The 23,875-nt window shown below is 49.3% G+C and overlaps 1 protein-coding gene across 1 annotated transcript in view; it reads right to left on the reverse strand.

The window, feature by feature from the left end:
- Positions 1-23,875, reverse strand: part of PPP2R1A (protein phosphatase 2, regulatory subunit A, alpha) — a 38,796-nt gene that overhangs the window by 10,478 nt on the left and 4,443 nt on the right. The window contains exons 2-9 of the mRNA XM_011946205.1: positions 15,784-15,874; positions 11,752-11,852; positions 5,699-5,931; positions 4,049-4,196; positions 3,710-3,865; positions 1,103-1,217; positions 922-992; positions 335-469 (exon numbers count right to left, since the gene is read on the reverse strand). Of these exons, the coding sequence (XP_011801595.1) occupies positions 335-469; positions 922-992; positions 1,103-1,217; positions 3,710-3,865; positions 4,049-4,196; positions 5,699-5,931; positions 11,752-11,852; positions 15,784-15,874 (1,050 nt within the window). The remainder of the gene's footprint in view (positions 1-334; positions 470-921; positions 993-1,102; positions 1,218-3,709; positions 3,866-4,048; positions 4,197-5,698; positions 5,932-11,751; positions 11,853-15,783; positions 15,875-23,875) is intronic.

A 23,875-nucleotide genomic window follows, 5' to 3' on the forward strand; every position in this document is an offset into this window, starting at 1 on the left:
ACCATGTTGGCCAGGCTGGTCTCAAACTCCTGACCTCAGGTGATCCACCCGCCTCAGCCTCCCAAAGTGCTGGGATTACAGGTGTGAGCCACCGCACCCAGCCATAAATAAAAACTTTTTAAAATTTCTGCTCTATTATTCATATCCTTAACACCCAGGAAAGGACTCATGCAGACTGCTGGGAGTAATGAATGCATGAACACACAGCTATGCCCACAAACAGGCAACTCAGCAATGTCTGTTGAGGATGTCTGTTGAGATATCAGGAGATTCCTGGTCAATCTAGGTAACCTGTCCCCTCCACAACCCACAGCTGAGATCCTGGCACGCTCACCTCATCCTTCAGCTGGGCCAGGAAGAGCGGCAAGAGGTGCTCGATGGTGTTGTCTTTGCCCAAGATGGGAGAGAGGCCCATGATGACCGAGGCCAGGGCTGACTTGACATGTTGGTTGGCGTCGGACACCAGCTCCTGGGAAAGAGAAAGGGTAGGCACAGGGATCAGGGCAACCCCTGCATCAGCAGTGGCCAAGCAGATGCCAACTCCTAAGAGACAATAACCTGCTTCTGCCCCCCTCATTCATGGAGCATGGGATGGCTTAGGATACAGGGGAAATCACTGTTCCTTATGCGTACCACCTACTTAGAGTTCAATGACCCCTGCTCTCAGCAGCCCCCACTCCAACCCCAAAACCCTGTGAATGAGAGGACTCAGTGACCTCTGAGTTTTCTAGAAAGTACTTCCACCTCTAAGGTCAGCCTCAAGCTGCAGTCAGGACCCTAAGTGCTTGAAACCCAAGAGCTGCCTGGTCCCAGAGGGCTGGGAATCTAGTTTGCAGCTGACAATCCCCAAAGCCTTGTCTCCAGCCCCTCTTTTTGGCAGGCTCAGATCCACTTGGTTCCTCCCATCAAACTCTCTGTTACCTTGATGCAGGGCAAGATCTGGGACATGATCACATTCTCCCGACAGTCAGCTGAGAGGTTTTCACAGAACTCTGTGGGCAGGGAGAGGGAGGCAAAGGGAAGTGAGACCCACCGTTTGAGTTCCACTTCCAGCCCCTCGGACACCCACCCCACTTGCTGTGTTCTGGCTGCCAGCACCAACCTTTGACCTTGTGGGAGGCTGCGGCCCTCACCTCGGCCTCACAGTCTTTCATCAGGTTCTGGAAAGCGGGGACCAGGTCTGTCTTGGTGATCTCAGGCCCCACTGCTTTCTGGAGCTGTAGACAGGAAAGAGGAGGGGGAGAGTGAGAGGGCCTGGCAGGTACTCTGGGCTAAGGAAGCCAAAATCAAAGAGAAGGCACTGGAATTAGGGGCCAGAGCATGGGCCTTGGAAGCAGTGCTAAGATCTAATCCGAGCGCCAAGTCTGGCCCCGGGGAAAGGCTCTTCACCTCGCTGAGCCTCTTTTGCTTCTGAAGAAAACTGAGGACTGCAAGGGCACCTACCTCACAGTGTTGTCAGCATTAAAAATAACAGATTTCCATATTGTTCAGGCTACCGGGGTTAAGTTTTCTGTTACATGATCCAAAAACATTCAAATGATATAGAGACTGCAACTTTTTGATTTATATATGGTTATATTTCTTAAAGATCTGTTACCAGAAGCATGAATTACTTTTGTAATGAAAAAAAAACAATAGGCCAAGCACGGTGGCTTATGCCTATAATCCCAGCACTTTGGGAAGCCAAGGTGGGCAGACTGCTTGAGTCCAAGATATCAAGACCAGCCCGGGCAACACAGTGAAACCCTGACTCTACAAAAAAAAAAAACAATTAGCCAGTGGGGGGGTGGGCACCTGTAGTCCTAGCTACTCAGGAAGGTGAGGTGGGAGGATCACCTGAGCCCAGGAGGTCAAGACTGCAGTGAGCCATGACTGTGCCATTGGGTGGCAGCAGTCTGGGTGACGGTGTGAGACCCTGTCTCAAAATAAAAATAAAACAATAAAGATTGACAGGGAAGAAGGCACTCTGGGGCCGGGGGCAGTGGCTTACACCTGTAATCCCAGCACTCTGGGAGACCGAGGTGGGTGGATCACTTGAGGCCAGGAATTCGAGACCAGTCTGGCCAACATGGTGAAACCCCATCTCTACTAAAAATACAAAAATTAGCTGGGTGTGGTGGCGCATATCTGTAATTCCAGCTACTTGGGAGGCTGAGGCACAAGAATCACTTGAGTCTGGGAGACGGAGGTTGTAGTGAGCTGAGATTGTGCCACTGTACTCCAGCCTGGGCAAAAGAGTGAGACTCTCTTAAAAAAAAAAGGCACACTTGGCCCCTGGCTGTTTCATGGCATGAGGCATGCAAAGACACATGGCTCCTGCTGCAAAGCTGGTTCCCGAAGACCTGGTAGGAAGCAGGATAGTTCATTATGAGGAAGGGAATGAACAAGTAAAAAACCATGAAGGACCTCTTGGGAAAATATTGCCTTTTATTCACCTTGCAAATATTTACTGGATGTCTACTGTGTGCCAAGAACTGGTTTAACAGCCTAAAATTCCTGTCCTCATGGAATTTTTACTCGAAGACCTAGCGTGACACAGTTTATGTACCTCAGGAGACAATGATGGGAAGAATCTTCCCTAAATGTGGTGATGGTATGCTATTCTGAGGCTCTGAGTCCTTCCCACAAATGCCAGTGGGAACCAGCATAATTACAGGCAAAGGGCGCCCCAGGGTGGAGTGGCACTCGAGGTCTCTCTGATCCCACCCTGCCCTCTCTCCTGCTTTCTCTCAGGCTAGGCCGTCAAGATCAGGCCTGAATGTTCCTGCTTGCACTTGCTCTCACCTCCCAGGGTTCTTTGTCCTCTTCCTGGAATAAAGTTCCTATCTTAGCTCTCACCAACTCATCTTCTAGAACCAGCTGCAACACTACCTCCCCTCCTCAATGCTTCCAAGGCCCCACATCTGTCTGTCTGTCCCACACCTGTGACACTTTATAATCAAATTTCCCCCTGGTCAATCTTTCCCTTCAGACTGCCTGGCTCTGTGAAGGCCAGGAATGTGCCGAATTCGCTGGCCCAGCAAATAGCTAGTGCTCAGCAAACACGTTTGCGGGATGAGGCAATCTGGATCCCTGCAGAAGGAGCACGGTCCTGGGAGTCACAGAGCTGGAGTCTTGCCCCCTTTCTGCCTGGCTGGTAGTGTCACTCTGATCAGTTAATTAAACTTTCTGGAGCCGGGCACGGTGGCTCGCACCTGTAATCCCAGCACTCTGGGAGACCAAGTCAGGCGGATCACTTGAGGTCAGGCATTCGAGACCAGCCCGGCTAACATGGTGAAACCCCGTGTCTACTAAAAATACAAAAACTAGCCGGGCGTCGTGGTGGGCATCTGCAATCCTAGGCCCTCAGGAGGCTGAGGCAGGAGAACGGCCTGAACCCGGGAGGGAGGTTGCAGTGAGCCGAGATGGCGCCACCGCACTCCAGCTGGGCCTGGACCTTTCTGCTCCTGTGGCACTTTCCTCCACGAAGCCTTAACTTAGCCTCAGAATCCTTCTCAAGGCAGCACTTCAAGATGCCATGTCAATCAACCAGGACTGGCATATGAAGTGAGATGAAGTTAGATGATCACAGACATCTTATTGCTCAAATGCCCAATGATTCCGTTGGCCTAATGGTAACCCTCAGCTCCTACATGCCTCCCTTCTGAGGACACTTCCCTACATGTCAGTGTCCCCACCAAAAGGACAATGTCAACGGTCGCTCACCTACCTCTGTGAACTTGTCGGCCACCATGTAGCGGACACGCCAGGACTTGTCTTCAGCGGCCTGGCGCAGAGTGGGCATCACCAGGGCCTCCAGATCCTCCTGGGGCAGGAGCTGGGCAATGTTCACGCACGCCTCCACCGCCAGCAGCCGCACCGAGTCCTGGCGAGAGGAGAGGAATGCAGGAGGGCAGCAGAGGCCTTGCTGAACTCTGGGATTCTCTTTCATGGGCAGGGACCGCCAGAAGGAGGGGAGAGCAGACAGGTCCAGGTCTGGGATTCTCTTTCATGGGCAGGGACCACCAGAAGGAGGGGAGAGCAGAGAGGTCCAGGGAGCAAAACTCACCTGCTCGTCAGAGGCCAGGTTGGAGAACATGGGGATGATCTCACTCTTGACGTTGTCCAGCTCCAGCACCTTGGCAAACTCCCCCAGCTTGGAGGCTGCGGCCCGCCGCACCATGGGGGTGTCATCTGAGCACAGGTTCCGGAAGTACCTGGGAGTCGGGGATGGGGATCCTGAGGCAGCAGGCAGTATGGCAGAGAGGAGCAAGCACAGACTCTGCAGTTGTGTGGGTCCAGGCTTTAGCTGAATGACCTTGGGCAAGTGATGACCCCCGTTCTGTCTTCCCAGCCCTATGAAAAGGAGCTGATAGTAACAGTACCTACCCCACAGGTCTGCATGACGTTTCAATGAAATAGTGTGTGTGGGACACTTCACAGATTGCACGTAATAAATCCAGTCAATGGTAAGTGCTGACAATTATATTATCATGACCATAAAAATTGCTTAACCAATGGGCCAGGCACAGTGGCTCATACCTGTAATCTGAACACTCTGGAAGACCAAGGCAGGAGGACTGCTTGAGCCCAGGAGTTCAAGACCAGCCTGAGCAACATAGTGACACCCCCATCTCTGCCAAAAATAAAAACTGACCCCAGCGTGGTGGTGCACACCTGTGGTCCCAGCTATTTGAGAGGCTAAGGCAGGAGGAATGCTTGAGCCCAAGAGGTTGAGGCTGCAGTGGGCTATGACTCTACCAGTGCACTTCAGCCTGGATGACAGAGCAAGATCCTATCTCAAAAACAAACAAAAAACTGCTTAACCAAGAGGCTAGTCTAGAGCCACAGAAAGGCTTTATTTTACAGCAGCAATTGCTTCGGTCCAAGATGGTCAGGGCCAGTGTAAGTATCTAAGCATCTGCGCAGTCGTAAACCAGAGTTCTGGAATGAGCCACGGCTCAAACCTGGGCATGATGGTCAACTGTTTGCAAAGTAGAGGAGCAGGAGGCTGAAAACTGAGGTGGTTTATCTGCCAAAGGCACTGGACCTAGGACAGGCTGGAGACACCATCAGATGTGATGTGCTGAAAGTTTTTATGTTCCAGATTTTGCTCTAAGCACGTTATATGTGATAATTCCTTTTTTCTTTTTAGACGGAGTTTCGCTGGTGTCGCCCAGGCTGGAGTGCAATGGCATGATCTCGGCTCACCGCAACCTCTGCCTCCTGGGTTCAAGCGACTCTCCTGTCTCAGGCTCCCGAGTAGCTGGGACTATAGGCGTGCGCCACCATGCCCAGCTAATTTTTGTATGTTTAGTAGAGATGGGGTTTCACCATCTTGGCCAGGCTGGTCTCGAACTTCTGACCTCATGATCCACACGCCTTGGCCTCCCAAAGTGCTGGGATTACAGGCGTGAGCCACCGTGCCTGGCCTGTATGTGATAATTCTTTTAAATCCCCACATTAATCAGTGGGAAGGAGGACCTGTCATCATCTCAGGTCCTAAGTGAGCAAGGGGGCAGAGGTGGTAAACTGACACCCGGCTGTGTCCAGAGACCGACTCTCGAGGATGTGGCCTATCACGTGACAAGCAAGAGTAGGAGTGGAGAGCGTTCAGGGGCGTGTGGGCCCCAGGTAGACTGAAAGGAGGCTGAGGCTTTAGAGAAGGGGACCGAGCTGAGGGGGGAGCTTGGAGCTTCCAAGCGGGGCAGAGACTCACTGTCGAAGTTCCGCCTTGACAGCACTGGACACTCGGGGGTAGCAGACGGAGAAGAGGCCGCAGGCCGAGGTGCGGGAGGTGAACCAGTCGCCGCCCGCCAGCCGCTTCACCAGCGGCACAAAGTGTGCCTCCAGGTCAGAGGGCGAGTGCTCGTGTGAGATGGCCCGTAAGGACTCCACTGCCTTGTCCCGCACCACTGTCTCCTCCACTGTGGCCAGCGACTCCAGGGGTGGCTGTGGTGAGAATATGAAGTCACTGGACAGCTCCCTCTCTACCATCCCCAGCCCTGGAGCCCCACCCTGCAACCCCCTCATGGGCTCATCTCCTCAGAGAAACCTTCCCTATTACCCATCCCAGCCTTCATTAAAACAGCATTTTTAAATGGTTGCAGTGAATGATTCAAAGGAAAAACGTAATATTATGCCAGCCAGCAGAAGGTCTCTGTCAGCGTGCCTTCCACAAACGTTCTTATTTAGGGGTCCTTGAAGGAGTTTCACTGGGGTCCCTGAATCTGAAAATTACACACGTCACTTTCTGAGGAGAAAGTTCTTAGCCTCTCAAAGTGCAATGATCATCACTGACACTGCGCAGAACATCCGTTCACTGTGTGTACTAGGCAGGACCACCGTGTTGTACCAGGGGTGCTTGTTCTTCCTCACTGAATTCTATAAAGCAAGTCCTGATTTTAAAGAAGAGAAAACTGAGGTACGGTCTGGCTTACCCAAGCTAGTAATAGCTACAGGTCAGGATCGAAAACCTGACCTGAGTTTCCCATGAACAGGTACAGTTGTGCTGTCTCACACAACTCTGGTGACTGAATTGGGATCTCATGTTTCTGGGGGACTAGAGGGCTCGGGACTGCTCGCTGGTTGTTACTGTGGGCCTAGAAAGACTGTGTCCTTCAGATATATATGACTGGCTCTCCACTGTATCCCCAGAGCCCAGCAGCACTCTTAGCACAAGACAGGAACTCTTAATTAGTGACCTACTGAAGGGAGACTCAACTTATCCCAACATGTTCAAATAAAGGTGGAGGTCTCTGGTTTGAAATTCAACTTGGGCTGACAGATATTTAAGGCAGGAAAAAAAAAATCATAAATGGAAATGCCTCCAGGGCCCAGTCAAGTAACAGAATGAAGCTATCAGTCAAGGTGACAGGCGGAGGTGGCAGGGGGCGTGAATACGAAGAGGCAGGCACTGGGGCACCTCGGAGAGCATCTAGTCCAGGGAGGGCAGGTACTCCCCAGCTCCAGGGACTGTCACTATTGGAGGATGCAGCTGGCAATAAGCAAATCTGGTTTTCCAAATGCAGTCCTCAAAAAAACTCAGGAGTTTTGTATGTGAGAAGTCTCATGGAACACATGCTACAACACGGATGAACCTTGAAGACATTATGCTAAGGGAAATCAGCTAAAAGTCGGAAGGACAAATATTTTCTGACTCCACTTATATGAGGAATCTAGAACAGTCAAACTCATAAAGTAGAACAGTGGCTGCCAGGGGCTCGGGGAGAGGAAATGGGGAGTTCATATTTAATAGGTCTGCAATTTCAGTTTGGGAAGACGAAAAATTCTGGCGATGGATGGTGATAATGGCTGCACAATGTGAATAAACTTACTGCCACAGAGCTACACACTTTAAAATAATTAAGACAGCCGGGCGCGGTGGCTCAAGCCTGTAATCCCAGCACTTTGGGAGGCCGAGACGGGTGGATCACGAGGTCAGGAGATCGAGACCATCCTGGCAAACACGGTGAAACCCCGTCTCTACTAAAAAAATACAAAAATCAGCCAGGCGAGGTGGCGGGCGCCTGTAGTCCCAGCTACTCGGGAGGCTGAGGCAGGAGAATGGCGTAAACCTGGGAAGTGGAGCTTGCAGTGAGCTGAGATCCGGCCACTGCACTCCAGCCTGGGCGGCAGAGCGAGACTCCGTCTCAAAAAAAAAAATTAAAATAGCACATTCTACATATATTTTTACAGTAAAACTATTAAGAACAAAAACAATGTTTAAAAATAGTTACAATGAATGATTCAAAGGAAAAATGTAATACTAAGCAAGCCAGGGTAATGTCACGGTCACAGGTCCTCGTGCTATCGTGAGGTCTCAGGTTCAGGATAGTCTCGTGGGAGTGTGACCACAGGTGTGGTGTGACTGGGATACTGCAGGGACAGAGTTCCTCTTGTTCACCTCGGCTCTCCCATCACGTGGGCTGGCACAGAGAAGGCACTCAATCAACACCTGCCAAGTGACTAGAGGTGGAGCTTATGGGAATCTGTTATAAGGAGGCCTGGGGACAGAGGTTGAGCAGTAATTATGTAAGCCAAGGTTCTCTTCTCCAGTAGGTTACTGCAGGAAGTAGTTCTCAAAGTATGATCCCTGACCACCCTGCAGCAGAATCACCCAGGAGGCCTATCCCAGCGTGGACCAAAACAATCAGAGTATCTGGAGGCAGGGCCCAGGAAGGTACACATTTAAGAAACTACAACTGATGCCTTTGCACAGTGAAGACTCACTACTGTGAAGCCTCTCTGTGAAGTCTGGGGGCAAGGGTTCTCAAACCTGGAGACCACACAGGGTAGGGAAGAGTGTGAACCACCTAAAATCCTGTGTACTTTTATAAGAAGAGGGTCCGGAATTTAACAGATTCTCAAAGGGATCCACAATTCCAAAAGAGTTAGGAGCTGCTGGCCGGATGCAGTGGCTCACGCCTGTAATCCCAGAACTTTGGGAGGCCAACACAGGTGATCACTTGAGGCCAGGAGTTCCAGACCAGCCTGACCAACATAGTGAAAAATCCTGTCTCTACTAAAAATACAAAAATTAGCCGGGCATGGTGATGGGTGCCTGTAATCCCAGCTACTTGGGAGGCTGAGGCTTGAGAATCGCTTGAACCCAGGAGGCAGAGGCTGCAGTGAGCTGAGATCGCAACACTGCACTCCAGCCTGGGTGACAAAGCGAGACTCTGTTTCAAAGAAAAAATAAAATAAAAATAAAAAAAGCTGCTGACACAGAAACAACCCTCACACCCAGGCGCGGTGGCTCACACCTGTAATCCCAGCACTTCGGGAGGCCGGGGTGGGTGGATCACCTGAGGTCAGGATTCTGAGACCAGTCTGACCAACAAGGTGAAACCCCGTCTCTACTAAAAATGCAAAAATTAGCTGGGTGTGGTGGCACACGCCTGTAATCCCAGCTACTGGGGAGGCTGAGGCAGGAGAATCGCCTGAACCTGGGAGGCAGAGGTTGCAGTGAGCCAAGATCACGCCATTGTACTCCAGCCTGTGTAACAAGAGTGAAACTCCATCTCGGGGAAAAAAACAAAACAAACAAATGAAAAAAAAAAACAACAATCCTCACACTGCAGCTACAGGAGTCGCTGTAATTAATTCCATTTCACCACTGCTGAGGGCGAGGGCTGGGAGTGGGTCTGACACATCTCTGGGTTTCCACAGCCTAGAGACTTTGCTCAATGTTTGTGGAATGAAGAAACTACACAAAGCCATTTTCTATTTCCTATAACCTGTCAAAATCCAGGTTAACAGCCACCTCCTCCAGGAAGCCTTCCCTGACAACTTCCCATCCCACCTAAGCAGGTTAGGTATCTACCCTGGGTTTTAAGGGGCCCCCTGTCTCCCTTGTTTACAGCTCTGAAAGCAACCAGGAGCCCTCTGAGGATAGTACATAGCAGTGGCTAAGAATTAGGGGACTGGGATCGAATCTGGACTCTGCCTCTTCCCAGCTCGGGCAATTCACTTAAACTAGCCTGTGCCTCAGTTTCCTCATCTGAGCAACAGAGCTAACATCAGTGCACAATTGTGTAAGGCTCTTGGGATGTGCACTGCAGGCAATGAGCAAGCACAAGCTATTCTGATCTGACTCTTCTCTGGTTTCCAGCACTGCCTGGTCCAGAGAGCCCCAGGATGTCTGCTGGCTGACACAAACGTCATACGCATCGGTCACAGGGAATTGCTTCCCAAAAGGAAGCGTGGGTTGACTGGGACTTTCCTCACTGAGAATGTTCTGTTGGGAGACCCTGGCCAGGTAAGAGAAGGATCCCTGGGTCCCAGCCCAGCTCCACAGCAAGCTTGAGTCCCAAGCTCAGTTGCAGACCCTTGGGGCCCTTGTTGAAGCCTTGGGGTTTCATAAAAATGATGTCTTCTGCTCCTAAGTCCTCTGAGAAGCTACTGAAAGCTATGAATTCACTGCTCAGAAGTTCCACCTGACAAATATCAGGTAGGGGCTACAGACAATTTTGTGAAATTCAAGGAACCCCTTCTAGGCTGGCCCCCAAACCTTATCATGCTCATGTGAAGAAGTCCTGTTTTTTGTAAAATGTATGAAACAATCTCATTTATATACAATTTTCTGTGTGTCCATATGCACAAATTATACACATACACCCAGATGAAAGCTGAGATACCAGAATTTAATGGTAACTATCAAGTTTCCTTAGATAACACCGTTGAGGAAAAAACAAATTACTGTATTTGCTCAAATCCCAAGATCCCAACAATGACAAGCACCATTCTTTTACACACCACTAACAGGGAGAAAGGCTGCTGCTATAAAACACCATCAAGAGCTGGTGCCACACTGTATCTCTAGCAACAGTGATATACAGAATCACTGGGGGAGTGGGGCAGAGGCAGAGGCAGCAGCAGTGGCCCAGGACTCTGAGAACAGTGAAAACCAGGGGACTAGGAAACTTCTAAGGCCTTCCTTCCCAGATCATCTCTCAATGCTTCTTGTTGGGATCTGACCCATCTTTTTTTTTCTGAGACGGAGTCTGGCTCTGTCGCCCAGGCTGGAGTGCAGTAGCACAATCTCGGCTCACTGCAAGCTCCGCCTCCTGGGCCCACGCCATTCTCCTGCCTCAGCCTCCCGAGTAGCTGGGACCACAGGTGCCCGCCACCGCGTCCGGCTAATTTTTTGTATTTTTAGTAGAGACGGGGTTTCACCGTGTTAGCCGGGATGGTCCCGATCTCCTGACCTTGTGATCCGTCCGCCTCAGCCTCCCAAAGTGCTGGGATTACAGGCATGAGCCACCACGCCCGGTCAAGGGATCTCACCCATCTTTGTGTCCCTAGCCATCACCTAGCACGGGACACACAGGCAGGCAGTGGGGTGGGGATGTGGCAAAGAGTTAAATGGACAGACCGAGAATCCCAGCTCTGCCATCTACAAGGCATACAATCTTGAAGAGACACTTAACCTCTCAGTGCTCCAGGTGGCTCACCCATAAACAGGGAATTCCTCCTACCCCAAAGGCTGGATATGATGTCACAGCAACAATAATGACAATTGCAGTTAACATCTATTAGTACTTACTAAGTGCCAAGCGCTGTGCTAGGGCTCTTCAAGATAATTTTTTTTTTTTTTTGAGACGGAGTCTGGCTCTGTTGCCCAGGCTGGAGTGCAGTGGCGCGATCTCGGCTCACTGCAAGCTCCGCCTCCCGGGTTCACACCATTCTCCTGCCTCAGCCTCCCGAGTAGCTGGGACTACAGGCGCCCCCACCCCCCCCGGCTAGTTTTTTTAATTTTTTTTAGTAGAGACGGGGTTTCACCGTGTTAGCCAGGATGGTCTCGATCTCCTGACCTCGTGATCCGCCCGTCTCGGCCTCCCAAAGTGCTGGGATTACAGGCTTGAGCCACCACGCCCAGCCAAGATAATTTTAAAAGGTTTTCATAATCTCATTTTGCAGATGAGAAAGGTACAGCACAGAGAGGTTAAGTAATTCTCTTACAAGTCATACAGCAAATAAGTGGTAGAACCCAGCCTGACTCCAAATCCACAGCCCTGTATGTAGAATCCCAGGTGAGGCCTGGCACTGGGCACCTACCTGACCACTAAATAGAAAGGATGACAACTGCACCCTGAGTTCACAATATTAAAAGCCACTACTGACTTGTTGGATTAAAGCAGATGTCCATGGCCTCGCTGTTCTGACGTGATCCCCACGCTCTCCAACATGCTCCCCTCCCTGCCCTAGGTCGGCAGGGCCACGGGCCTGACCCTAAGGGGTGGGCAAGAGGACTTCCTGCCTTCCACTCACCAGCAGGCAGTGCACGTACTCTGGGCCTCCCACCAGGGTAGTGAAGGTTCCCAGCTGTTCTGCCAGGGCCAGGAGGACCTCGTCTTCATCATAGATGGTATCTGTGGAACCAAGACAGACTTCGTGACTATCCCACCTCAACTCTGACCCCAGCCCAAGCTCAGAACTCACGGACTCCATTCTGCTTCCTCAGGCTGTCAGCACTCAGTTTCCCCATCCGCCCACTTGCTCCCCACTCTCCACCTGGGCTGACAGAGATCACGGCACAGGCTCGGCTGGGATGAGAGAGCCCTAAGTCCTGCTTCTACCCTCTAGCAGGTGCAGAACACCGACTGGCTGATTCCACCTCTCTGAGTCCCAGCTTCTGCGTCTGTGAAATGGTGTTCACCATCCCTCCTCGTAGTGAGGGTTACAGTGAGGAGCAAACACGACCAGGTGTATAAAGCACAGAGCAACGTCAACGAGAGCTTTTTTGGGGTCCAGCTTCTCCCCTCAGCACTGTTCTCTCTGCCAGAAATTTCTTTTTATCTTTGGAGATTCAGTTTAGCTACCCCTTCTTGGAAGATTTCTAGGATGTCCGCTGGAACACCTCCTCTGGGCTCAGTCTCCCTCTGCTTCCATGCCACCTTTACCACACCCTTAACATAGGCTATAATCAGCGAGCCCAGGACTGGCTCCTCTCTATGCCCCAGTTCCTGCCAGAGCTGAGCACAGACAGACAGCAATTCAGGTTTGCTGAAAAAATGAATACGTGAAGGGAAAATCTGTTCTGTCCCTAATGCCCACATCCAAAGGCCTCTCTCTTAAGCTCCATCCTCTCATCCCTGAGGCAGTGGGAACTGCTAATCCCTGCATAGCACAAGATGTTAATATGCCTGGCATCTATTACCACTTAAACCTCCTGCATTTAAGCTGGGTATATGGCAATCCAGCAACAGACTACATTTCCCAGATGCCCTTGCAGTTGGCAAGGCCATGTGACCTTGCTCTGGCCAATGGGATGTGAGTGTAAGTGGTGGGTTCAACTTCTGCGTCACCTCCTTAGCACAACCATCTCATTTAAGTAGTCATTATCATCATCCCCATTTTATGGTGGGTTCAAATCTTGCTTTACTGTTGGGTGCTTATATAGCAACTCACTTCATCTCTCTGAGCCTTTCTCATCCCCCAAATCACAACAGGCTGTTCTCACTTCATAGGGTTGTTCTGAGACCCAAGGGAAATAAATGCTTTCAGTGAAGAGCTCAGCACGGGGCCCAGTAGGAGGGTTAGCATCTCTGCCTCTTCCTTCAATAAATAAATTCTCGCCAATATGACTCTGGCTACACTGTTCTTAGGCTCGTTCCCAGCCTCAGTTTCCCTGGCTCCCTCTGCACACAGTTAAAACCACCCTCACTGTTTTCTTTGTCCCCTGAAGACCTTATGCATATCCACAGACTCAATTCTTATCCATCTCTATCTCCAGTCTAGACCTTATAGCCAAGCAATGCTGCTGAAGGCCAAACACCTGGGAGCTGCCAGCACCCTGTCTGCCCACCAACCCACACAGAACTATCCTCCTTGGAAGGGCTGGCAGCTCCTTCTGAGCCAAGTCTGTCAACCCACCCAACCTAAGGTCACTCTGATCATCACTAGCTGTCAGCTGGGAGACTGCAACAGCTTCTTACCTGGTTTTCCTGCTTCCACCTTTGCCCCTACACCATCTGGATCTCCCAGAACCCAGAGTGACTCTTTCAGGTGTAAAAGAAATCCTGACACTCTTTCATTTCAATCTGCCAATAGTTTCAAAGAAATCTGATCTCACATGTTGTGGTCACTGTTCTTCTCCAACCTCATGTCCTAGTCTCACTCTCCCTTAACAATCTTACTCAGCTCATGGCTACCTCACGGCTATTCTTCCAACACGCTGAGCACACATCTGCCTCTCCTCACAGCCTGAAATGCTCTTCCCACAGAGTCCCACATGGCTGGCGCCTCCGTTCCACTCAGGACCCTCTCCCATTAAGCTTCCATAAAAACCCAGAGGGTTCAGAGAGCTTCCAGATGGTGAAACATGTGGAGGCTCTTGAAGGGTGGTGGGCTTAAGGAGGGCAAGGAAGCTCCAGGCCCTTTCCCCCATACCTCACTCTATGCATCTCTTCATCTGTATCCTTTGCAATATCCTTCATAACACACCGGTAAACATAAGTGTTCCCTGACTTCTGTGAGCCTAATCAAACCCAGAGGGGGTCGTGGGAACCCCAACTTGAAGCTGATCAGTCAGAAGTTCCAAAGGACCTGCAACTGGTGGACAGGGTTGGGGACAGTCTTGGGGACTGAGCCATCCATCTGTGGGATCTGACCCTATCTCTGCATAGACAGTGTTGGAACTGAATTAGAGGACAACCAGCTGCTGTCCACTGCTCAGTGTGGGGAAAAACCCCCAGACATATGGTCACAGAAGTCATGTTCTGTGTTATGATTGCTCTGGTGTGAAAGTGGAGGAAAGACGCAGAGTTTTCCTTACACACCCCGACTGTTAGGTACTGCTCTCATTAGACTCCTTTACAGATAAGGCAAATGAGGCTAAGAAAGGTGGAGTGACCTACTCAGGTTTCCTAGCAAGTCGGCAGCACAACTGCTTGTTTCAAACCCAGGTCGCTCCAGTATTTTTCCTCTACAAGTTCTTCACCACTTTATTATCCTGCCATGCCTCAGCATTCTAAAGCTTTCAAGTCTCCCCAACAGTTCACCAACAGAAGCCACCTGGTTTGGGGCCATCTGTTCGGTATCATAGGAGCAGACTCTTCATGTAGCGCTCAGTCAGACACACCTGCACCCCTCAGTCACTAGAAGCGCCACTGCAGGCGAGTCGCTGCACCTCTTTAGGCTCCAGTACCCCATGTGTCCAGCGCGGGGAGGGGTAACAACCTCAAGCTCCTTCCTCCCCAGGATCATCACTAGGTCCAACTAAGATGATCCCATACACAAGAGTTTAATTAGTGACAAAGCATTCTAAACCTTCAGCTGTGATTTCCGCTGGTATGAAGTATAAAGCATGAAGTACTAATGGGAATAATGATAACAGAGGATTTACTATTAATTGGTAGTCCAGTCTGTGTCAGACAGTGTACTAAATGCTTCACCTACATCCTCACAGACAGCAGTGCTTAGTAACGGCCTGGCAGCTAACGCTTTGGCAGCATGTACTGCACAGTGTCATAAGCACCTTACAGTATCTTACTTAGTCTTCGTGTTAGGTTACATAATTATGCCCATTTCACCTGTGAAGAATCTGAAGCAGGTAGATGTAAAATATCTTGCCCGAAGTCACACACCTAGAAAGTGGTAGAGCTTGGATTTGAAACCAGCCATTAACCAATGCTGTCAAGTTAAAGGCCAGAATGACTACATAAATATCCCTTCTCAGTTACCTCCTAACTGCACGACCTTGGGCAAATGAATCACTTCACCTCTCTACACCTTAGTTTCTTCATCTATAAAATGGGGACAGTAGTATTACCTGCTTAAGGCACTGCTGTGAGATTAACTGGGTGAAAGGATGGTGATGTATGTTTACTGAGTACAGGCAGCTTTCTAAACACTTCATATGAACTCAGTTCTCACAAGATACAGTGTAGACCACCACCTGGCATACAGTAAGCATATCATAAGTATTAGCAATTGTTATTAATATTGAATGTTCAGATCAACACTACGACACATAGATGATTATCCCAATCTACAGATGAAAAATGTAGGAAACAGATAAACTAACTTGTGGAAAGTCACCAGCTTCCAATTGTTGGAGCCGCAACTCAAACCTGGTTCTATCTGCCTCTAGATCCCTCTCACCAACGTCTGCCTCCAGCATTCCAGACCATTCTTTGAGAGCAAAACTGCACTTCTCTGAATTCCTTTTCCCACTCCATAATGTCTAGCACAGGGCAGACATTCACAAACCATATGTTAAATCCACAAGTCTTCTCTTATCTAGTGACAAACACCTCCCAAGAGTCCCCACATCTGGGTCCCGGGGGTCCCCTTCATTACCTGTAAGGAAAGGCAGAAGCTCACTTCGGGTCCTTTCAACCCCAAGGGCCAAGGCGATGGTGGACAGCTTCTTGATGCTGTTGAGGCGAAGCTAATGAGAGAACAAGAAGAGCAGGGGAGAATGTTAGACATTCCAGACACACATGAGTTCGGACAGCTCTGAACCCAGTCAGCCCCTGGAAGCCCTGCTTGGTTACGTGTGAAGATGCTCAACAGTAATTTGGCAAACACCCAGCAACAGACCCTGTGACCTCCAGCTAATCATTAAATAACAACAATAGTAGTGGCAGCAGCAACAAATGCAAAAGAACATCCCTTGGTTCTTATGGAAGCAACACCTCCTCAGTTGAACTTTCCAAGACCACTCTGTTGAAAACTGTACTCCCTCTCCTCCTCTCTCCATCACCTTCTCCTGTACTTAGTACCACATACCATGCTAATACACTGTACTTTAACAGCAGCAGCCACTTTATAACATGCTTCCTCTGTGCCAGGTCCTCAGCTAAACACATCCACACACCTGCACCCCGTCACTACTAGCTGGAGTCCCATTTTACAGACAGGGAAACAGGCTCGGGGAACAAAAGCCCCTCTCAGGGTCACAGAGTTAAGATCACATGGAGCAGGATTTAAAGCCAGGATTGCTGGCTAAGTGATTATAAAAGAACAAACAACACTCCAGCCTGGGCAACAGAGTGAGACTCTGTCCCAAAAAAAATAAAGAACAAACAATATTACAATAAAATGACAACAAAAACAAGAGTAGCATTAGCAGTAGTAATAATACCACCAGTATAGGAGGCTGAATGGCAGCCTCAAAAAGTTACGTCCCAGTGATGAGCACGTCAAAACAGAGTCTTTGCAGACGTAGTTAAGTGTGTCCAGATCATTCTAAATGGAGGGTTAGCCTTAAATCCAATGACAGTGCCCTTCTAAGAGACAGAAAGGAAGACAGACACACAGAGGGGGAGGCAAGCATGTGAAGATGGGTGGAGAGACCAGGTGATGCATCCACAAGCCAGGGAACACAAGGAATTGCTGGCACCACCGGAAGTCCTAACTTCCAGAAAGGCATGGAATGGGTCTCCCTCAGAGCCTCCAAAGGAACCAACCCTGCTAAGACCTTGATTTCAGACTTCTGGCCTCCAAAACTTGCTGTGTTAAGCTACCCAGTTCGTGGTGATTTGCTGTGGCAGTCCTAGAGAACTATTTTATTTGGCTAACAAACATAATAGATCTCACGCCAAGCATTTACATGTTGGGACCTCATTTGATCCTCTAGATCCTAGAAGAAAAGCATGGCTAATGTCCTCTTTTCACCACTTTGGAAAGTGAGGCTCAGAGAGGTAAAGACACCTGCCAAAGCCAGTACCAAGGGAGCATGGGATCCAAAGCCAGCGGCTCTGACTGCAGGCCAGACTGTGGAACTCTCCCCTCATTTCTTCATCTCCACCACGATGCCTCTATTATTAATAGCTCCCAGCACTGTCACAAGAATGGAATGAGCTCATGTGTGTAGGAGTGGGAGGAAATGCTTTCGCGAGTGGGAGAGTGACTAATGGTCCCATAGGGGACCTTTCTTCCTGGATAGAGGCAGAACAGGTAGGGACAGGGCGAGTCTGAGGAGTAGGACCTCCCTTAGTCTGTTCTGTTCTGTTCTGAGGCCTCACATAACTGAGACGAGGTCTACAAGTGACTAACATCCTGCGCGAGGGGTTCTCCGGTCCAGCAGTTGAAGAATATCTTTGGGATCACAGACGATGGGCATCTGATAAAGTGTTGTGATGGTCTCTCTTCAGAAAAATGCACAGTTAATCTTTCATACAGGTGGTCCGAAACTTATCATCCTGGCATTCAACGGACCTCGGGATAGAGTACTACAAAACCTGCCACTGATTTTCAGCTAAAAAATAAAACGTATATAGAGACAGACCTATAGAAAGATAAACAACTAATATGGCAAACACTAACAATCACTGACCTGGGGTGTCTAAGTATAGAGGTGCTCACTGCACTAGGCTAAAAGTCAGCAAAACTTATTCTATACATTCCCAGACAGTAATTATTTTCAGCTTTGCAAACCTAACTACTGAACTCTGCCTGTGTGGCACTGAAAGCAACCATAGAACCAGAACTAGAGAAGCAAACAGGCATAGCTATGTTCCAATAACTTTATTTGCAAAAGCAGACAGTGGGCTGAATTTGGCCCATGGACTGTAGTCTGCTGACCCTTGTATTAGTCTTCCAACGTTATGCAAGTCTGAAAACTTTCATAATAAAATACCATGGGGAGGCTGGACATGGTGGCTCACGCCTGTAATCCCAGCAATTTGGGAGGCCGAGACAGGCGGATCTCGAGGTCATGAGATTGAGACCATCCTGGCTAACACGGTGAAACCCTGTCTCTACCATAAATACAAAAAGAAATTAGCTGGGCGTGGTGGTGCACACCTGTAATCCCAGCTACCGGGGAGGCTGAGGCAGGAGAACGGTGTGAACCCAGGAGGCGGAGCTTGCAGTGAGCAGAGATCACGCCACTGCACTCCAGCCTGGGCGACAGAGCAAGACTCCATCTCAAAAACATGAAAAAATTAATTAATTAATTAAAATAAAATAAAATACTGTGGGGAGTATTGACCTAGTTGTCTCTTTCTTTCCTCTTTGTTTTCTCCAAGTTGATCTGTGTGTTATTCTCTCAGCTGAGCTATGGGGAAATATACACACGGACTAGGGCCACATAGGTGAGCAGCAGTCCTGAGGACAATGAGATGGTACAGGGAATAATCACAATTAATAATCACAAGCGTAAATGTCAGAACCTTAGCAACAAACATTTACTGTTTGCTACGTGCTTGGCAGCATTCCAAGTGATTGACATGGATGATTTAACACGTTGAAGCCTCCTAACTGCTCCGAGGTATGTATTGTTAGTAGCATACCCACTTCACTGGTGAGGACACTGATGCTCAGAGACGAGGCTGTCACTTACTGGAAAGCAACGAAGCCGGGCAGCCTGACTCAATTTCAACATCATGCTGTCATTTAGGCAAAAATGTCTATATGACAAAGCTTCCATAAAAACCAAAGAGGACAGGATTCAGAGAGCTTCCCAATAGCGGAACACGCAGATTCTTGGAGGGTGGCATTTCCAGGGATGGTATGAAAGCTCCCCGTCCCTTCCCCCATAGCTTACCCTATGCATCTCCTCATCTGTATCCTTTGCAATATTTTTTATAATAAACCGGTAAACCTAAGTGTTTCCTGAGTTCTGTGAGCCGCTCCAGCAAATTAATGAAACCCAAAGAGGGGGTCGTGGGAACCCCACCTTGAAGCTGGGGATGCCCAAGAGGTGGGCCCATGACAATCAGGCTGCTCTCCCGTGGCACAGAGTCCCCTTCCTCCCACTGCTGTTCTTTCGGATTCTGCTTTTGGTTTCATTAAAAGTGTTTCTTCAGGCAGACAGCATCATCAACGCTTGAGAAAGGTGGCCTAGGGTGGTACTACAGGGCTGCAAAGTCCAGGTTCAAGGCTAAAGTGCTTACATATTAGCTGTGGAATCTTGGGCAATCCTTGTACCTTTCTGAGCCTCAATTTTCTCATCTGTGAAGTGGGGATGATGAGAATACCTACCCTCAGAGGGTTGTCTTGAGTACAAAATGACATTCCACAAGGACGCCCTAGCACTAGGGGAAGATTAATAATGGCAGCCGTGGCAACCACGCCTCACTGACAGCATCCTGATTTTGTTCAGATTATTAAGGAGGACACTGAGGCAGCTGGTCCACTTATGTTTCTTTTCCCGTTTTCCACCATGACAGAATAATAACAGCAAATATTTCCTCAGTCTCTACTACGCCCCAGGCTTTAATGTTTTAACTCATTTAACCCTGACAGTCCCATGAGGGAAATACAGAATCCCCCATCTTAAGGCAGAGAACACAAAGGCACAGGGAGGTAAACTGCATACAGCTTACTGGTGGCAAAGCCAGGATTTGAATCCCAGCCACCAGGTTCTTAACTAGTACTATGGATTCATATTCGCTGTTTTTTCTTTTTTGTTGTTCTTGCTGTTGTTTTGAGACAGGGTCTCGCGCTGTCACCCAGGCTGGAGTGCAGTGGCACGATCGTAGCCCACTGTAGCCTTGACCTCCCGGGCTCAAGTGATTCTCCCACCTCAGTTACCCAAGTAGATGGGTCTACAGGCAGGTGTCACCAAGCCCAGCTAGTTTTTTAACTTTCTGTAGGGATGAGGCCTCACTACGTTGCCCAAGCTGCCCTCAAACTCCTGAGCTCAAGCGATCCTCCCGCCTCTATCTCCCAAAATGCTAGGATTCCAGGCATGAGCCACTGCGCCCGGCTTTGTTTTTTGCGTTTTTTTTTGGTAGAGGGGTGGGGTGGTGCCATGAATCCCTTAGTAGGTCTAATAATGAACACAATTTTGAAACAGAGGTGAACACACATGACACTAGGTGGCACGTGTAACAGTAGAAATGACATGTGAACACATTCTGGCGACAGTCACAGGTTTTGCTAATACTATCTATGATATACTATAGGGATATCATAATTCATAACAGAAGGGAAGTTAAATGTAAGTTAGAGGCTAATGAAAATAAAGATGTTATAATTCCCAGGCAGGTCCAAACTCATGGACCTGCCTGGGAATTGCAGATGATCCCCAAGTTAAGAGCTCCTGTATTGGGCTACACTGCTGCTCATCGTCCTTGGTTTTCAGCTGTACACACGACCCCTGGAAAAGACATTTCTGAACTGCCTTTGCATCTGAATGTGGCTATAAGACTGACTCTGGCCAGTAAAATCCAAGCGGAAAGGTTTTCTGCAACTTATAGGGATGCTGTTCACACTTCTCTTCCCTCCTTCCTGTCTGGAACGGGGTTATAATGGTTGGGGCTTCCGCAGCCAACTGGGGGACCTGAGGTAACCTGGGGGACAGGGAGGGTAGAAGGGAGGACACAAGCAGCGTATAATGGTAAGAGCCCAGGACCCTGACACCATGAAGTGCCACAGCAGCCTGGACTGCCACCAGACATTCTGGTCATCAGTCAGAAATAAACTTCAAGTTCATTTAAGCCCCTGTTATTTAGAGTTTTCCTACTACTTATAGCCAAACTTAACCTCAACTAACTCTGCACATGACCTAGTTCTGGGCAAAGAAATAGGCCGGGCGCGGTGGCTCAAGCCTGTAATCCCAGCACTTTGGGAGGCCGAGACGGGCGGATCACGAGGTCAGGAGATCGAGACCATCCTGGCTAACACGGTGAAACCCCGTCTCTACTAAAAACTACAAAAAACTAGCCCGGCGACGTGGGGGCGCCTGTAGTCCCAGCTACTCGGGAGGCTGAGGCAGGAGAATGGCGTGAACCCGGGAGGCGGAGCTTGCAGTGAGCTGAGATCCGGCCACAGCACTCCAGCCTGGGTGACAGAGTGAGACTCCGTCTGAAAAAAAAAAAAAAAAAAGAAATAGACAAGCAAGTCTGCTGAGGAGATTCAGGACAGACTTTCCTCCTTAATAAAAGGGAGGAGGGGAAGAACCTCTGTGTCCTAACGTGGCCCCTGGTAAACTGCACGAAAAAGTGCCGTCCCACGAGGACAGCAGCTGCTGCTGGAATCTTAAAACCAAAATAGGCCAGTAAAAAAAATTGCATTTCTGTGATATCTTTAAGCCGACCCAATTCTGTGATAGCTTTGAGCTGCTAAACTTGCTATATGAGAAATAAAAAGAACCCTTACTTGTTTAAACAACTCTTGGTTGGGGTTCCTGTCACATTCCTGATAGAAAAGCTATTAAGATCATCATTAAGAAATCTTGACTGGCGGTTGATCATGTCATATGCTGAGGAGAATTCCCTGTGTACTGACTATCTCCCAAGCGTGTCCCCACCAAGCACCTGCTACAGTTGTGATACTGTGAAATACAGATTTGGGCTCCGTCCCCGTTTCCTTGCATACAACTCCTCCAATCCTTGGAATCCCAAGGTGGGTTTTGTATGCTAATGTTGACTGATACCTTCAGGATGGGGTCCAGGGTCACTGGCAAGACAGTCATGGAAAACAGAGACATGATTAGAGGGTTGGGATTTTCAGCCCCGCCCCACACCCTCCAGGGAGCGGAGAGGGGCTGAAGGTCAAGGTGATCACCAGGTTTAATCAATCCTGCCTACCTAACAACGCCTTTATAAAATCCCATAAGGACAGGGCCTGGGGGCTTCAACACAGCTGAACGCACACAGGTTCCTGGAGGGTGGTGCACCCAAGAAGGGCATGGAAGCGCCACACCCCTTCCGCCATAGCTCACCCTATGCCTCTCTTCATTTGTATTCTTTATACTATCCTTTCTAATCAATGGATAAACTTAAGTGTTTCCCTGAGTTCTGAGAGCTGCTCTAGCATAATCAAACCCAAAGGCAGGGTGGTCATGGGAACGCCAACTTGAAGCACGTAGATCAGAAGTTCTGAAGGCCCAGAATGGCAACTGAAGGCGAAGGTCAAGGGGCAGTGAGGCCTGAGCCCTCAACCTGTGAGACCCAACACTGTCTCCAGGTCGTGTCTGAACTGAGCTGGAGGATACCCAGTTGGTGTGTGCTGCAGAACTGATTGCTTGCTTGGTGGTGGAGGAGAATCCCTCCCCCAACAACACACATTTAGTCACGGAAGTCTTCTTCTGTGCTGTTGATTGTTGGGTTGAGAGAATAGGAATTGGGATTTTCCAAAGAGTCCACCTATGGTTCCACAACAGCACTTACCACCCTAGACTGGGAGTCTCTGTGTCCCAGCAGGCCTCAGCACACAGCCTGCTCCGTGGTGACTTAACAAAATCCCCCTTTCCACTACATGCACCTGTGGAAAAGGGACCCACTTTTAATGACCTATCCTGCATTCAACCCAAGGAGCCTTCCATAATATGAATCTATATGGTATAATTCCACATGTAGTATGTCTTCCCTTCACAATCAGAATAAAAGCTAAGGCCTTACTCTGGCCTACAAGGCCCAACACAGTCTGACCCTACTCTATTGATCCATTCTCACTGGGCCTGGCTTGTCACAATGGCTTCCTTGATAGTAACCAAAAAAACAAACAAACAGCCCAGTGTATTCCCAATCCAGGCCTTAGCACTTGATGACTTGGTCCCACATGGTTCCCCAGATGCCCCATTTCCTCAGGTCTGCTCAATCCCCGCCATATGACTACCGTAGGTAAACCAGCACACTAAACAAGCCAATTTCACTGCATCTTCACAACCAGGCACATGCTGATTCTTCATCATTATCCCCATTTTGCAGATGAGGAATCTAGGCCCAAAGAGTTTCGGAAAGTACTGCTCCAGGGGCACACAGGGAGCAAACTGGCAGAGCGGGGGTTCAAACTTCAGTCATCCTCAACTCTTCCCTCTACATCACCCACCAGGAAATCCCATCAGTCGCCCTCAACATGTCCTGACTGTAACCACACTTCCCCACTACATGCTAACACTGGTCCTGGGTGCTCTGTAAAGGCACTTCAACAGGACCAGTGTCCCTGCCCAACCCCTATGACAGCCAGAGGAAGGATCCTTTAAAATTATATCAGAACCCATCTTTCGTACTCAAAGCCTTGCAATCCCCCCTCCCATCTTCAAGGCCTTCACCTTGGCCCACAGGCCTCACCTGATCTAGTCTTGGTCTAGTCCTCACCTCCCACCACTTTGCCATTCTCTCTGCCTCAGTCTGCCTTTTTGCTGTGCTTTGAACGCATCAAGCATCCTCCCACTCCTGGTCTTTGTATCAACCATTCCCTCTGCCCAGACTGCTCTTCCACGACCTGTTCATTTCATTCAAATACTTGTTCAACACCACTTCCTCAGAGCAGCTTTCTCTAACCTCCCTATCCAACACAGCAGCCCCAGGTGCTTGCTCCATTCCCTGTACCTGTCTTATTTTGTTCTTTTTTTTTTTTTTTTTAGAGACAGGGTCTTGCTGTCACCCAGGCTCTCGCCGCAGCCTTGATCTCCCTGATTCAAGCAATCCTCCGACCCCAGTCTCCTGAGTAGCTGGGACCACAGGCCTGTGGCATCACACCAGCTAATTTTTTT

Source organism: Colobus angolensis, unplaced genomic scaffold (assembly GCF_000951035.1).
Source record: "Colobus angolensis palliatus isolate OR3802 unplaced genomic scaffold, Cang.pa_1.0 Scaffold25, whole genome shotgun sequence".
Classification (NCBI taxonomy): domain Eukaryota; kingdom Metazoa; phylum Chordata; class Mammalia; order Primates; family Cercopithecidae; genus Colobus; species Colobus angolensis.